This window comes from Impatiens glandulifera, chromosome 2 (genome assembly GCF_907164915.1).
Source record: "Impatiens glandulifera chromosome 2, dImpGla2.1, whole genome shotgun sequence".
Classification (NCBI taxonomy): Eukaryota; Viridiplantae; Streptophyta; class Magnoliopsida; order Ericales; family Balsaminaceae; genus Impatiens; species Impatiens glandulifera.
In genome coordinates, this window is record NC_061863.1 from 34,419,120 (window position 1) to 34,435,752 (window position 16,633).

The following is a 16,633-nucleotide window of genomic DNA, read 5'->3' on the forward strand; positions in this document are numbered from 1 at the left end:
CGGTGTAACACTTCTTCAATGGTTTCAGACTTTGTGAGATTCATGATCACGTCCTCCACTCTCTTTAGTCTTTGGATGCATTCCACGTCTGTGTAGCCCGGTAGGATTTGCATATACGGTTTGCCGAACCGGTGCTCGTGCCATTCCAGGTATAACTCCTCAATCGACTCGGCTCGCTCTATGGTGCCCTTTAGGACTTTCAGAGTTACCCTATCGGCCTCTGCTTCTTCGTCCTCCTTCTCTTCTTCGTTACCTCTTTCGTGACCGCCTTCGTCACCACCTTCTTCACCATCCTCTTCACCACCCTCGGTGGTCTCATGATTTGCGTTAGGATCGACATTATCGGGGCTCTAGCCCGAATGCTCTTCTTCATTGGCCGATCTTTCGTCATCGGTCTTTTCTGTATCGGTTCTTTCAGAATGGGAAGCCGACTCTTCATCCAATGTTTGCTGCGGCGGTTCCGAGAAAGTTACTTTCTCTTTTCCTTTGCTTTCGGCCTTTTCTTTTGCTGGGGCCGCTTTCTTGCCGGTTGCCTTCTTTCGGCCACCTGTGGAACCGGGGGCCGGCTGCTTCCTTTCCAGGAATTGTTTGGACCGTATCAGGCTTCTTGAGCAGATGGTGATGCCCGGACCAATGTTAAGATTATGATGAAGGAAGATCTTACCTAGAGGAACGGCGTATCCCCAAGACCGGTTTGAGTCCGGTTTCACCATTTCCATTAAGTTGTGGAACAATGCCTTTGCCCAGTTAACCTTTGTTCCCTCTATCAAGCCGATCAGCATCCTGATTTTGTCCTTTGTTAGGCTGCTATAGTTTCCTCCCCTTGCTAGAATCGCCCTTGCAAAGATATCACAGATTGGAATATACTTCGGTTTCAACGTTGATTTGCTACCGGATACTTTTATCGGCTCCTTAGTCGGCGAGAGTATCTGGCATGCTGCCTCAAAAGTTTTAATCTCGATGTCCGTCGTTGCATCCTGGCCGGCCGTTGGAAGACACAGGCTCTTTGCCACCGATGCCTCGGTGAGCTCTATTTCAGTACCGCATACAGTTGCGGTGATCTTATTGTCAGAGATGGTTGTGGTATTGAAAAATTCCGTAACCGCATCCTTATAAAGAACATGAGGGCCGCCGAGAAAATACTCCAGACCGGTTTCGGCTACCCGGTCAATAACCTTCTTTGCCTCGTGCGTGCCTTTCTGTCGGATTTCCTCGAAATCCACCTGAGTCAAGTGCTTAAACAAGGCCGAATCGCGTCCCATCTTAGAGAGTTTGAGAGAGTTTGAGAAATAGCCGCTTCAGAGAGTTTGAGAGCTTAGAGTGAAAAAGTAGTTTCGCGTGAAAATGAAATAAAATGACCGAGAGTCCCTTATATAGATGCGGTTTGGAAGCCCAACCGTCCCATCAACATTGGGCGGGAGTTTTCCCTCCAAGTTGAAAGGAGCGGCAAACCATGGGCGGGAGTGAAAAGCCGCCAATCCGTGGGCGGTAAACCAGGGGGCGGGAGTTTTGGGCGGGAAATTTCCCTCCAAAAGTTTTGCTTTCGCCATTGATGACGCAACCCTCTTTCGAGACCGATTGATGCTCCGGTTTCTAAATTTAACCGGTTAGTTAGAGTAAGTAGAGTTTTGCAATCTTTTGAGTTTAAGCGGTTTTTCTTTGAAGCCGGATAAGTGTGCGGTTATTTTGATAATGGTGATCAGTTACTTAGATATGTAAAATGTTAAGAAGACTCGGTCATTTAAACTGAAATATGATTGTATTCAAGAAACATTGCAGAAAGAGGACCGATAGATAAATCGGTATTGAAATAAGCATACATAAGCAATGGAAAGGTACAGCCTATGGAAGAGACATTCTGAAAATCCTTTCTTCCACCGAATCCTTGTCAAGGATGTTCGAGGAGAAGGCCGGTGTGCCTGGTCCAAACTCTGGCCGGTATGTTAGAATTAGTTTGCTGATGTGTGGTGCATAGCCGAGACCTTTCTTGGTCAACACCATGTTCTTCAGGTTTTGGAATATGACCGTTGACCAGTTGATAGCCGTCTCGCCAACAATGTGAGTCATTATATTGTAGGTATTTCTAGAATACCGTTGATTCGGTGACTGACAGAGGATAGACCGAGTCACGATCTCGAGAAGAAGTTGACCGTGACTAGCGAGTTGGGTTTTTGACCCATAGTGTTCCACCGGATAAATGGTGGCCGAGAGGTATAGTGCGTGCTCAAATCCCGCAAGGTCCTCTATTGTTGGAAAGTCAGAGAATCCTTCCGTGGGTAGGCCGAATAGTGAAGCAAATTCGGCTTCATCAATCCAGAAGGTGTGGTCTCTTACTGTAGAGACGATGTAATTTCCCCTGATGCAGGCGCTTCGAAAGAAGGCCTTGACATCTTCCAAGAGAATGGGACCTGCCTCTTCGAGGAAGGGTCGAAGACCGGTTGCAGTTAGAGATTGAAACATAACCTCATTTTCAAGATTTCCATCCCATTCTTCCATACAAGAGTGGAAGTCAACGCTCAAAAAGTTTCCCAAAGTTCGGCTCGGCATGATTACGGTATTGAGAGAGAGATGAAATTCAAGAGATTTCAGAAGTGTTTTATGCTTTAGGATGTGGTAAGTTGATTAGAAGATGGCTCCTTATATAGGGTCGGTTTTGGAGGGAAAACATAAGCTTTGATTGTCAGTTTTGTTTTATTGGACAAGAGAATCTTTATGTTTCCAATGTGTATTGGGAAGAGGCAGATTGCGGAGCCCGAGGTAGGTATTAGTTGAGAAGTAACCAAGTTAGTTGGATATTAAATGTTCAGGTGGTTGGGGGTTATCTCATTAATTAAGGATTCCTTTTTCATTAATTGCATGAACACGACCGAGATTAATTAAAGGAGACCGAAAGCAACATAGATAGTGCCGAATAAGGCATGAGTAACAACGAAGAAAGAATAAGATCAAAAGAAACATAAGTAAAACCGAAGAGGACATAGATCAAGCCGAAACGATCAAAGATAGGTTGGATAAAGATACACCCGGTGCATGAAGCAAAACGACCAGGTGCAGGAAGGAGTGACTTAGTGTTCATGAGAGTTGACGACACCGTTGCGGCGGTTTCTTCTCCTCCAAGCTCTCTCGAACCGCTCATAAAAAGAGTCGGTTACTTCTTTATCAGCACTTGGGCTTGGTTCAAACCTTCTCCGGAACAAGTTGGAACACCAAGCTCCACAAGAAGGCAGCTTAGTTGGGGAATGAGACCGACTGATCGGATGCCAACCATCCAGATGAGAACGTCAAACAGCACCCTGGACCAGTTCACCGGTGTACCGGTGATTATAGCCGCCATCATGTTGAAGTTCGAGGTATTGTAGGTATTTGTGACATCTTTCCCGAAGATGCTCCTACCGATCACATCATTGAGGAGTTGATACTCAGCTCTCAAGTCTTATTTTGTACCGTGATCTTCAACCGGTTCGTTAGACCGTGCGAGGGCGAGGGAGATCTCGGCCTTTATGTTGGCTGGAACATCTAGATCTGTCAGCCCTTGCCTTGGCAGGCTAAAGCACCGTGCAAAGTCTCTTTCGGTGAAATCAAAGACGATACCTCCCACTTTAGATTGAATATGAGTTTCAAAGTGGGGGGTCCCCCTGAATACCCTGGCGTGGTAGAAGAACTCTAGTATTGATTCAGGATAAATGGTGTGTTTGTCGTCCAGGAAGTACCGAAGACCGGTATCTTCCAGGGATTTGATTATCTTGTACACTTCATAGTGTTCTGTGCTTGAACAGGATTGAAAGTCAACCTGAAAGATGTTGGGGAACTAAGACATTTTTGTCTTAGTGAGAGAATAATCTTTTGTCTTGTGAGTGTTTTGGTGAATGTTTGATTTACTTAAATACTAGTTTAGGGATTATCCTATTGTCCAGGTATTAAATGGGATGATATCTATTATCTGCAGGATAAATATGTATTGCATTAAATAGGTATGTTTGCAGTATAGGGTGTTGGTTATAGACCTGGACTGTGAAAGATATCAACAGATCTTCACGTCTTTTTAGGTGCGACCAGTTTACTTTGAAAGGGCAATGTTTCAGAACAGATATCTTTAAACACTGATAATTATTCCACTTCTGTTTGAAATTCAAATAATCTATGATAACCTGCTTCCGAACCGGTCAGTCATCAGTTGTTCATCCCGATGCGGTTATTTGGTGCATGCACCAAGTAGCCGGTCGGCTTACTCTATCTGATGAACTTGGCGGTTCTTCCATAGGTATCTTGAAGATTTGAAGTTCAACAGTTTAGGAGGAACTACCGGTTTTATCTGTCCGAACCGGTTTCCTTTTAAGCATCCTTAGGAAGGATCTGACTAATGTCGGTTAAACCGAGAGTAAGTCTGAATTGAGAGAACTTAGCTTCCTGTAGAGGCTTCGTGAAGATATCGGCTACTTGTTGGTCGGTCGATACGTATTCCAGCCGGATATGCTTCAGCGTGACATGTTCCCTGATGAAGTGGTGTCTTATGTCAATATGCTTGGTCCTAGAGTGGAGAACCGGATTGTAAGTTATTGTTATGGCACCCGTGTTGTCACAGAAGATCAGGGACTCTTCGGCTGTGACACTGAAGTCCTTCAGCTGTTGTTGTATCCAAAGTAATTGTGAACAGCAACTTCCCGCCGCTAGGTATTCAGCTTCTGCAGTAGATGTGGCTACCGATGTTTGTTTCTTGTTATGCCATGAAACAAGCCGGTCACCCAGAAACTGACATGTTCCGCTGGTACTTTTTCTGTCAATCTTACAACCTGCATAGTTTGCATCTGAATAACTTGTTAGATTAAAAGACGAGTCCTTTGGATACCACAGACCGACATCAGGTGTGCCCTTTAGATACTTCAGTATCCTCTTTGCGGCTGTGTAGTGGGATTGTTTTGGATTTGCTTGGAATCTCCCACACACACCGACTGCAAACAGAATGTCCGGTCTACTCGCTGTCAAGTATAGGAGAGAGCCGATCATTCCCCGGTATGCGATCTGGTCAACCGATTGGCCCTCATCATCCCTGTCCAATTTGGTCGATGAGCTCATTGGAGTAGCCGCTGTGGAGCATGTGTCCATTCCAAACTTCTTTAGAAGTTCCTTGGTGTACTTAGGTTGGCTTATGAAAGTTCCTTCCTTGAGTTGTTTAACCTCAAGACCTAGGAAGAAGTTTAATTCTCCCATCATACTCATTTCAAACTTGTCAGTCATCATTTTTGAGAATTTATCACATAACTTAGGATCAGTGGAACCGAAAATGATATAATCTACGTAGATTTGAACAAGTAGAATATGTTTCTTCTTTTCAAATTTAAACAATGTTTTATCCACCGAACCGATGGTGAAATCATGTTGTAATAGAAATGCGGTTAGTGTATCATACCAGGCTCTAGGTGCTTACTTTAGACCGTATAAAGCCTTATTTAATCGGTAGACATGGTTTGGAAATGCAGCACTCTTGAAACCGGGTGGTTGTTCAACATACACCTCTTCACGTAGGTCACCGTTCAAGAATGCACTTTTAACATCCATTTGAAAAACCTTAAAGTTTTTTGAAAGCAGCAAAGGCAAGAAAAATTCTAATGGCTTCAATCCTAGCTACAGGAGCAAATGATTCTTCAAAATCAATGCCTTCTTCCTGTTTGTAGCCTTGTGCCACTAATCTGGCTTTGTTCCTCGTGACCAAACCGTCCTCATTGAGTTTGTTTCTAAATACCCATCTTGTTCCTATGACCGATTGATCTTTCGGTCTAGGGACTAGGTACCAGACTTTACTACTCTCGAACTGGTTTAGCTTTTCTTGCATTCCCAAGATCCAATCCGGATCTGACAATGCTTCATCTATTCTTTTCGGCTCAATCTGGGATATAAAAGCGGAATTAAAGTATCCTTCCAGAAGTTGACCCCTAGTTCGAACAGGTTCTGAAGGGTCACCTATAATTTGCTCAGGAGGATGTTTACTGTTTCTTCTGAGATTCAGTTCAGGGATGTCTACCAAATTACCGTTTACTTGATCAAGGCTAGACATGTCGGTAGACTGAACAGGATTGTCAGACCGACCGACTTCCTCGGATTGGACCGAAATGTCAGCTTCCTGTTGTGGAACAGCTTGATCCGGCTGGGTTTCAATGTTACCCATTTGGTCATGGACAAACCGCCTGAAGACCGGAGTCTCATCTTCACCATCAGAATGAATATTGTTATTTTCCAATCTGTTGTGTAGATCAAAGCATGAAGCAGTATTACTTTCAACCGATTCATCGAAAACAACGTGAATTGTTTCCTCCATGGTTGCAGTTCTATTATTATATACTCTATATGCTTTACTTACTGCTGAGTATCCTAGTATGATCCCGGTATCGGTTTTTGCATCAAAAGCAGTGAGTTGGGTCTTACCATTTATATGTATATAACACTTACAACCGAAAATCCTGAGGTACTTAAGTTTGGGAACCCTGTTAAAATAAACCTCATACGGTGTTTTGTTGTGAAACTTGTTAATTAAAGACCGATTTTGTGTGTAACATGCAGTGTTGATAGCCTCAGCCCAAAATTTCTGAGCAATGCCTGAATCGGCTATCATGGACCGTGCGGCTTCCTTGAGAGTCCGATTTCTTCTCTCGGCCAGGCCATTTTGTTGAGGAGTCCTAGCACTAGACAACTCGTGTCTAATGCCGGATTCATCAAGATATGCGGTTAATGTACTATTGGTAAATTCAGTACCTCGATCACTTCGAATGCTATTAATGCGAGTTGATTTTTCATTTTGCAGGCGCTTAAGAAGTGTAATCAGGTTTGATACGGTTTCACGTTTAGATGGGAAAAATATTACCCATGTAAATCTAGAATAGTCATCAATAACTACCATGGTGTAGAGCATACCTCCTAGGCTAACAACCTGAATCGGTCCAAATAAATTCATGTGAAGAAGGTCTAAGCATCGGCTAGATTGGATATTTCCTTTACTCTTAAAGGTTGACTTAGTTTGTTTACCCATTTGACATGCTGAGCAAACCTTATCTTGATTAAATACGATATCAGGAATGCCTTCAACTAGCTTTTTACCGCGAATGTAGTTTAAAGTTTTCATGTTTAGATGGTTTAATCTCTTATGCCACAACCAGGTTTGATCAGTCTTAACTATCATGCATATAGGATGTTCTACTCTAGTTTTCCAGTCTACCTTGTAAATGTTACCTATCCTATTTCCGGTTAGTAGTATGATACCTTGAGATTTCTTAACTAAGCATGCATGTTTATGAAATTCTACCGTGTATCCAGCATCACACATCTGACTAATGCTAAGCAGGTTAAAGCGTAGGTTTTCAACTAGAAGTACATTGTCAATAATTAGGTTACCATGGACAATCTTACCCTTGCCCACAGTTTTACCTTTTGAGTTGTCACCGAAGGTGATTAGAGCACCGGTTACTGTTCTGATATCGGTTAGCAAATTGCTGTTTCCGGTCATGTGCCTGGAACAGCCGCTATCCAAGAACCATTCAGAGTTTCCTAGCCGTTTCTTTAGATCCTGCAAAATGTACATATTTACAACTATTTGGTACCCACATTTACTTGGGTCCACATGCGATTAGTCCCTTAGGTATTCAAACCTTGATAAACCGGACAGTCTTCTTTGCTAGGGTTTTAACTGTCCTTTTGGCACTCGGTCTCGTGTATCTCGGTTTTTCTACACAGGTCTTAAATGGTGGTGATCTTCGGTTTGGTGATCTTTGGTTTGGCTTATGCGGTTCAGGATAGGTTTTCATATATTTGAGGATTTCGGCTTTTCTTTTCACAGGGTCAAGCCATTTCTCAGAGTCGGTTGGACCAACATAGTCGTATTTTAGCTTTTCTTCCTTGTAATATGCAGTCAATTCTTCTTCAGCAGTCCAAGAGCTTTTAAGAAATTTTATAAGGGGGAGGTTACTTCTTGTAGACCTTACTTTCTCTACGGGTTTTCGGTCTTTGGAGCTATCCTCTGTGTATCCTAGGCCAAACTTGCAACGAGGATGTCTGTAATGACTACACATTTTCTTTACTATATCACTAGATCTCTTATATGCAGCCATCTTATATTGAAGTCGAGCATTTTCTTCCTCGGTTAATTCTCTAGCCGGTTCACTAGATTGTTCGGTCTTAGGATCTAACTCGGTTTCTAAGGTATGGGTATCATCAGGTTGTACGACCTCCGGTTCGGTTATAATGAGTACCTCTGGTTCTGTCGGAGTGGGTACTATGGGATCGGTTCTAATGTTGAGGTGCTTAAGTAGTATGGCTAGTAGGTTCCTATATTCTTCTACCATGTCATTCAATGCATTGTATAATTCATCTTTAGTAAATTCTTCACAAGGAGAGTCAAATACATGTTCTTCATTTGCCATGAGGCACGTGAGTTCATCATCACTGTCACTGTGAGCCCATAAGCTTCCTCCATCATCGGCTATTAGTGCTTTCGGTACCTCACTTCCTTCACCGGTTTGTTGATAGTTGTTTCGGTTATTTTGGTAATCCGGTTTCTGGGTATCCCTCCTCGGTTTCCTGCATTCCCACTTAAAATGTCCCAAACAGTTACAGTTATAACATCTTACATTGGATTTATCACCATAGTAGTTGTTTGTCGGTTGGCTTCTTTTCATGAACCTCCCAAACTTCTGTGCTAGCATTGCCATGGCATCCTCGGTGAACTGTTCGGCGGTTCTGATCGGTACAGGTGCAGGAGCCGGTGCAGGTGTAGGTGCAAGTGCAACCGGTTCTGTAGATGTGATTAGTGCTCTGGTTGATGTTGAGGCCGAGACTTCTTCTTCAGTCCTAGATCTCATTTCGAACTCATATGCCTTAAGATCTTCGAATACATCGTGTAGTTTCATCTTACGTAGTCTCTTTGATTCCCTCATTACCATTGTTTTTATGTCCCAAGTACTTGGAAGAGATCTCAAAGCTTTCATAATGACCTCTTTGTTGTCATACCTCTTGCCCAGAGTTGCTAACTCATCCAACACACCAGTGAACCGGTCACTGTATTCCTTCATAGTTTCTCCTGGTTTCATTTTGATGTTTCAAACTTCTGTGTAGCCACCATTATCTTGTTCTCCTTTGTTCTTTCATTTCCCTCAAAGATGTGGATAACCATGTTCCATGTATCTTTCGCGGTTTTGCAATCTCTGATCTTGCAGTATGTGTTTCTGTCCACACTATTGGAGATCCGGTTTCTAGCATGATTATCCAGGTTGTTTCTTCTCCTATCTTCAGTCGTCCATTCCTTTCTGTCCTTATCAATGAATATCGGTCCTTCGGTCAGAATGGACTCCATTTCATCATCCAAAGTGATTAAGTGCAGGTGCATGCGTGCTTTCCAGTTGGCAAAGTCATCACCTTCTAGCATTGGGGGCCTATCTTGAAACATGCTTGCTTGAGTATTGAAACTAACTGCTCTGATACCAATTGTTAGGATCTAGGTAGCCGCTGGAGGACCGGGGGCTGAATCGGTTAGCGGTTCTCACTCGAAGGGTGGTGGTTAATCCGGTTAAAGATTAACACCGGGGTTTCTATACTACACAACCTGTCACAAACCTTTGAACTAGGTTCAAACGCGGAAGAGGTTTGCTTTCAGGTTGAAGCGGCACACTTATATGATAGGCAGGACTGGTTTTAGATGATGAAGGTTTGAGATTTGGTGGGTCGGTTTCGGTAGTCTGGATATTCGGCTTAGATGGGATTAGGTAGGTTGGAGCGGTACAGGTCTGTTAGATAATGAGATCGACAGACAGTAAATAACAAGACAGATTTTATGGATGTTCGGAGATAAAACTCCTACGTCACCCCTTCGTCTCGAAACCGCGAGAAGGATATTCACTAAGGAATACAGATACAATCCGATCGAGACTTATTTCCTGCTCGATAACACTCTTACAATTTGTACCGGAATTGTAAATTAAACACTTCAACTTTTAACACAAGGCTTTCTAGAGAGAGAGCACACTATTTTCACTTGTAAATTAAATGCTCGCTATGTGTCACACATTTAATCTTCTTCAACTGTCCCTTTTATAGGTGAAATATGCCAACGGTCATATTTCACTGCCTTGAATCTGATTGGTTGAGCAGGGGTGCAGATGTTCAGTGATTCAGAGATTCAGATCTGCGGTCGTTTCCTCAGACCTGATGGTCAACCTCAGACTTGGCAGTCTGTTCTTCCGGTATGTAAGACAAACCTGCTAGGTTTGTCTTTTACTCAATGTAAACACTTTCTGTTAGACATTTGTCTGTACTTGGAAGATCTCCTTTCTGACTTATCCCGAAGTGGAAAGATCCGGTAGGACTGTCTTCTGCAGCCTGCAGACTTTCCTCAGACTTGTATGGATATGGAAGTGTTCAGTCTGTTCCTTTGGTATCATTCTCAACAGATACCCGAATTGTCTTCTTGTACTGGTCGGTCATTTGTCTTAACCGGATCGCTTCCGGTATGGGTGATATAACCGGACTTCTTCCGGTTATTCCTTTGCCTTGTGGCCGGTCGGCTGTCTGATGTTTCCGGTTTTAAGCTTTGGCCGATCCTTTCTTTGTGCGGTCATGTTCCAAGTATTCTTGGTCGGTTTAGTAGCTTGACCGGCTAGTTTTCTTAGCCGGTTCTTTTGTTTGTCCGGTCCGGTTCTTTGTTCCTGCATGGAAGGTTTATTTAAGTTAGGTTTATTTGAACCGGTCTAATTTTATCTAACATGGGTCAAAGTCTTAATCCTTCTCACAATTTTAAAAAATGAATTTTATTATTAAAATGTGACTTAACCTTCAAATAGTATGCATATGTATCTCCTAAGATAGGAGAATAAAGTCAAACATAGTTCCTTATAATGTATTATAGAATGAGAGATTTTTGTAAAAGGAAATCAGAATGAATAAGAGATGTTAGTGTTTTAGAATTTGGAAGGAGATTCTCTAGATTCTTCATTTGTTCGCATTTCTTTTCGCACTAACTTCATTGATTAGTCATGTTTTGGCAGGTATTTTTTTTTATTATTTTTGGTTTAGGGACAATACAGTGGTCTATAAGATTTTGAATCTTATTTTTCAGCTTGAACCAATATGATGGTAAGTATAAAAGGAGTATACCCGTCTATTCATCATAGGTTTGTCAGCTCAGGGTAATTTTGTCTCAATGATCTAATTTTCATTCAAGATTCTGTCGGCAACTTCAACCGTAATTCCTAGGTTGTCGAACACTCGGTAAGTTGTCATAATTGCGGTTGGGGAAATCTTTCTCAACCTCTAATTGAATTGATTTGGCTCTTTGACCTTTGGCTTAGCCTCCCATGCATGGGCCACAAAGTGAACCTATGTTTTAGGCCTCTTCTCGTACTTGCTCGAGTTATTTTAGATTGGATCTTTATTGGCCATGGCTCTGTCTAGTTCGTTGTATGTTGTCATTTGGATTTCAAGCATATCATGTTCGTTGCTAGTTAACCATATGATATAAGCTACATTGGTATTTTCCTTGATCATTAGAATTTGATCAACCTTACAAGGGATGTCATCAATACCAGAAGAAGTCTCTCTCCATCTATCCATGAAGGAAAATAAATTTTCATTGTGCCCCTACTTGATATCTTATAGCTTCAATTCTGGTTGACGTAAAATGATGTACATAAAAAACTTGTCGACGAAGGTTTCGCTGGTTTTGTGAAACGTTTCTAATTTATCTATGTCCTGATTGTGATACCACCTCTTGGCTGAGTCAGACATATATCGAGGGAATATTTACATCATAGTTTGTTTCATGAGATTTATGGGGCCGAGTACACCAACATACATCTTGATGATGACCAAATGGGTGAATTTTCAGTCCAATTGGAATTGGGTATTTCTCAATGTGACCAAACCTGCTTTCAAGCCGTCATGGTTTCTTATAGTTTTTCATTTGGTCATCTTGGCATATTGTGCTTCGACCTTGAGATTCATTTCTTCTAGGAGAACCATCTTGGAATCATACGCTTTGGAGTACTCGTTGGCCATCTCCGTAGTTTCACTCTTTCTAGATTGTGGCTTTTTTGTATATACCACTAGAAGGGGAAATTTGATCAAATGACCCTCAAAAGAGGGTCATTCCCATTTTTAACCTCAAAAAAATCAATTTTTATTTTTAACTTTTTTTATAAATTTTGTCCGTTTTTACCCTTACTAACATTTTCCCATTTTTCTCTTTTTTTCTCTTCCTTTTCCTTTTCCTTTTCCCCAATTTCTTTCTTCCCGTTTTCCCCACTTCACCCCCGCGACCGTTGGCTTCCCCCACGACCGTTGGCTTCCCCCGCGACCATTGTCCGCCGACCATTTCTTCCGGTCCCTTTCTTCCTGCCGAGCAGCCGAACGATCGCCAAGAAGCCGGACGATCGCCAAGCCCCAGCCTGACGATCGCCAAGCACCGACCGAACATTCTTCCTTTCTCGTTCTCGTTCTAATCATTCAAAGACTGAGGTTAGTTCTCCTTTCTCGTTCTAATCATTTAGTTTAGTTTAGTTTAGGGATTGCTGATTACTGCAATGTGCCTAGATTACTGAAGTTTAGTTTGTGGATTGCTTCATTTCGGAAATGCTTAGTTAGGGATTGCTGATTTTAATGAGTATGAAGTTCATTTTAGTTGGACTACTTCATTTTGGAAACCTAGATTACTGATGTTTTTAATGGTTTTATGGGTTTAGGGTTTTAGTTTAGGGTTTAGTTAGGTTTGAAATGCATAGTTAGTTCCAGGGTTAGTTTTACTGTTTTAGAATAATCTGAATGGTTGGTTTGTGAACATTTTCACGTGGGGCAATTGAATTGCGTGGGCTTGGCCGTGAATGGGGCGAGGATCGTGGGGGTTGAGCGTGGGGGTTGAGCGTGGGGTGTGGGGTAGTGTGTGGGCTTGGGCGTGGGGCGAGGGGTGAGTGTGTGGGGTAGAGCGTGGGCTTGAGCGTAGATCGTGGGGGTTGAGCGTGGGGAGTGGTGGTAGTGCGTGGGGCGTGGGGGTTGTGCATGGGGCGTGGAGTAGTGCGTGGAGCATAGGCTTGGGCGTGGGCTTGGGCGTTGGGTAGTGCGTGGGGTGTGGGGTAGTGCGTGGAGCATGGGCATGGGGCATAGGGGTGGTGCGTGGCTGCAATTATTAATATGATTTTACTGTTTTTGATCCACCAAACATTGTGTATATGATTTTACTGACTGTTTTTTCAGATGGCACCAAACGAAACCATTATTAATGATTTTAATGGTCGTGTTTCATGGAAATCCACCGGCCCCAGCTTGGCAAAGATAAAGGAGAGGTTTACTCACCATGATCATTTGGATAGGGCTTTACAGATCCAATTCCAGAATCTATTCAAAGCCCCGACATTATATTTTTCGGGAACCATACTCCATCAGATGCTTATAAGAAAAATCAGCTCAAATTCGAAGGAGATAAGGTTCTTAGTCAATGGTAAGGAGGTCTGCTGGGGCATGAAGGATTATGCATTGGTGACAGGCCTCAACTTTAGAATATTTCCTTGGTTGGAGGAGGTTGAAGAATGTCCACCCCTTGTCCTCAAATATTTTAAGGGTAAAAAGGATGTTAGATTGAAAGAGCTTGAAGACATTTTCGCCGGATGCTCTGATAAGGGGGATTCATGGAAGATGGGGTTCATATTTCTCATTTACTAGTATTTGTTCGCATCTGATAATAGGAGGAAGATAAGTTTAAGAATCTTTCACATGGTAGAAGACATAGAGATGTTCCTCCAATTTCCATGGGGAAAGGTGTCCTTCAGAGCAATCCTGTAGGGTATTGACAAAGATATGAAACACCTTCGTGGGTTATATCTCGCCAAGAAGAAAACCTGGGAAAAGAAAATCATCTGTGATGTCGCTTATACTTTACATGGGTTCGCATTAACATTCCAAGTGTGGACCTATGAGCTTATCAATACATTCGTCTCCAAATTTTCTGAAAGGACACTGGAAGATGATCCTACAAGCCCAAGGATAGTGCTCTATAAATCTTTTAGGAGTTATACCGGATCTGAGGTATCCACAGTCATCTAGAAGTGCAATGTTCGAAGAAAAATTCATGAGTTTGCGGAGGAGAAGCGAATGTACTCTGGGGACGACTTTGAAAATATGACAGACAACATTATGATGAATTCTTTGAATTTGATGGGAGGAAGAGATAGATTGAAGTTTGTGAAGAAGAAGAAAACATGAAAGGACTCCCAAATGGCCGGCCAAGAAGAGGAGACATATTAGTCCCTAGGTCCCTGAAGTTAATGATGAAACTAGCCAAGAAAGCTCTCACCAAATCCCTTCTGCGACGATTCCTCTTCCAACTGATGAAGACAATTCTACATCTTGTGCACCCAATCGAGTGTCTCAAGCCCATACTGATGCCAAACTTGATGAGTTGACAAATGATGTGAATGAGATTAAAAAGGATGTCAATGAGATTAAAACTGAAATCAAGCTCATCAAGGAGAATCAACAACTTATAATCACATTATTGACGGAAGTAAAGGAACAAAAGAATAGTGGAGGAGAAGAAAAAGAAGAGGCAGGTACTGCTGCACTTGATATTGAGAAGAGGACGAGGACGAAGACGAAGAGGAAAAATAAAGATGTTGCTTTTGATACTAATAAGAGGACGACGAAAAGAAAGAATGATGATGTTGATAATGAGAATAGGACGAAGAGGAAGAATGATGATGTTGATAATTAGAATAGGACGAAGAGAAAGAATGATGATGTTGATAATTAGAATAGGACGAAGAGAAAGAATGATGAGGTGATGAACTCTAAGAGGAAGAATGACGAGGAGATAAAGAAGAGTAAGCAGGATGATGTTAATGAGATTAAGAGAAAGATGAATGAGAGAAAGGAGAGGCGAGAGAGGCTGACGAACTTGGCCAAGAAGAAGAAGGATGATGAGTTGGCTAAGAAGAGGGAGGCTGATGAGTTGGCCAAGAAGAGGGAGTTGGCCAAGAAGAGGAACTTATCCAAGAAGAGGAAGTCGAAAAAGGTATAATTGCACACCCCCACGCACACACTTGAGCCCCACGCACAACTCCACGCACACCCCACGCACTACCCCAAGCCCCACGCACTACCCCACGCCCCACGCACTACCCCATGCCCAAGACCACCCCCCACGCACTACCCCACGCACAAGACCACGCCCCAAGCACTACCCCATGCCCCAACCCACGCTCCATGCACTACCCCACGCCCAAGACCACACCCCACACACTACCCCACGCACAACCCCACACACAACCCCACGCACAACTCCACGCACACCCCATGCACAACCCCACGCACTTACTCCATGCCCCATGCCCAAGACCACGCACTACCCCACGCACCCTCTACACACCACACTTAGACCTCAAAATGTATATTAATCTCATTTTATTTTTGATTGTGCAGGACGAGGAAGAGGAAGAGGAGGACGAGGAGGAGGACAAGGACGAGGATGAATATGAGGAGGACGATGAGGACGACGAGGTATAGTTGCGCACCACGCCCCACGCCCCACGCCCCACACCCCACACAAAATGTATATTAATCTTATTTTTTGATTGTGTAGGACGATGATTCACGCATCATGTCACAAACCTCTCGCAAATTGAATTTTGATGAGGAGAAGAATGATGATGTGTAGGATGAGGATTCGCTCCCAACGCCCCAATCCTCTCCCAAATTGAAGGATGTGGATGTGGATAAGAATAAGGAGAAGGAGGTGGAGGTGGAGGCTAAGAAGAATAAGGAGGTAGTGGAGGAGGAGAACAAAGAGATGGAGGAGGAGAAGAATAAGGAGGAGGAGGAGACTAAGGAGAATGACAAGGTATGGTATAGTTGTGCACCATGCCCCACGCCCTATGTTCCACAATGTTATATTAATCTGATTTTTTGATTATGCAGGACGAAGATTTGCCCCACGTTCCAAAGGAGAAGGAAGAGGGGGTGGAGGAGGAGGAGGAGACTAATGAGAATGACAAGGTATGGTATAGTTGTACACCACGCCCCACGTTCCACAATGTATATTAATCTGTTTTTTTATTGTGCAGGACGAAAATTTGCCCCCATATTCCAAAGGAGAAGGAAGAGGGGGTGGAGGAGTAGAAGAATATGGAGGAGGAGGAGAAGAATATGGAGGAGGAGGAGGAGGAGACTAAAGAGAATGACAAGGTATGGTATAGTTGTGCACCACGCCCCACGTTTCACAATGTATATTAATCTGAATTTTTGATTGTGCAGGACAAGAATTTGCCCCATGTTCCAATGGAGAAGAAAGAGGAGGTAAAGGAGGAGAAGAATAAGGAGAAGGTGGAGGAGGAGATTGTGAAGGAGGTGATTGTGGAGAATAAGGAGGAGAATAAGAAGGAGAAGAATAAGGAGAAGGAGGTGAATGAGGTGAAAGAAATGACTTCAACAAAATTTGACTAAGAACCCTGGTGGGAAAGAGTTTAAACTCAATGACCCGGTTACGATTAATCATATTTTAAAAGTTGACGAGGAAAAGATGAATAATTTGAGGAAATGGTTGAAAAGTAATGATGAAGACTTCAAGGATTTGACTATTTCTTCAGTAGATCGTGATTTATTTAACAGATTG

The 16,633-nt window shown here is 42.8% G+C and overlaps 1 protein-coding gene across 1 annotated transcript; it reads left to right on the plus strand.

The window, feature by feature from the left end:
- Positions 1–2,197: 2,197 nt before the first annotated feature.
- LOC124924595 (glutamic acid-rich protein-like) lies at positions 2,198–16,140 on the plus strand. The gene is made up of 9 exons (XM_047464610.1): positions 2,198–2,320; positions 13,225–13,599; positions 13,713–13,810; positions 14,305–14,686; positions 14,777–15,037; positions 15,445–15,522; positions 15,680–15,862; positions 15,940–16,022; positions 16,086–16,140. The coding sequence occupies exons 1-9, from the start codon at positions 2,198–2,200 to the stop codon at positions 16,138–16,140; spliced, it is 1,638 nt and encodes a 545-aa protein (XP_047320566.1).
- Positions 16,141–16,633: the final 493 nt, after the last annotated feature.

Coding starts and splice junctions, on each gene's coding strand:
- LOC124924595 (XM_047464610.1), top strand. CDS start 2,198: ATGGTGGCCGAGAGGTATAGTGCGTGCTCAAATCCCGCAAGGTCCTCT. Junction 14,687..14,776: donor CGAAAAGAAAGAATGATGAT/GTTGATAATGAG, acceptor GTTGATAATTAG/AATAGGACGAAGAGAAAGAA. Junction 15,863..15,939: donor AGACTAAGGAGAATGACAAG/GTATGGTATAGT, acceptor TTGATTATGCAG/GACGAAGATTTGCCCCACGT.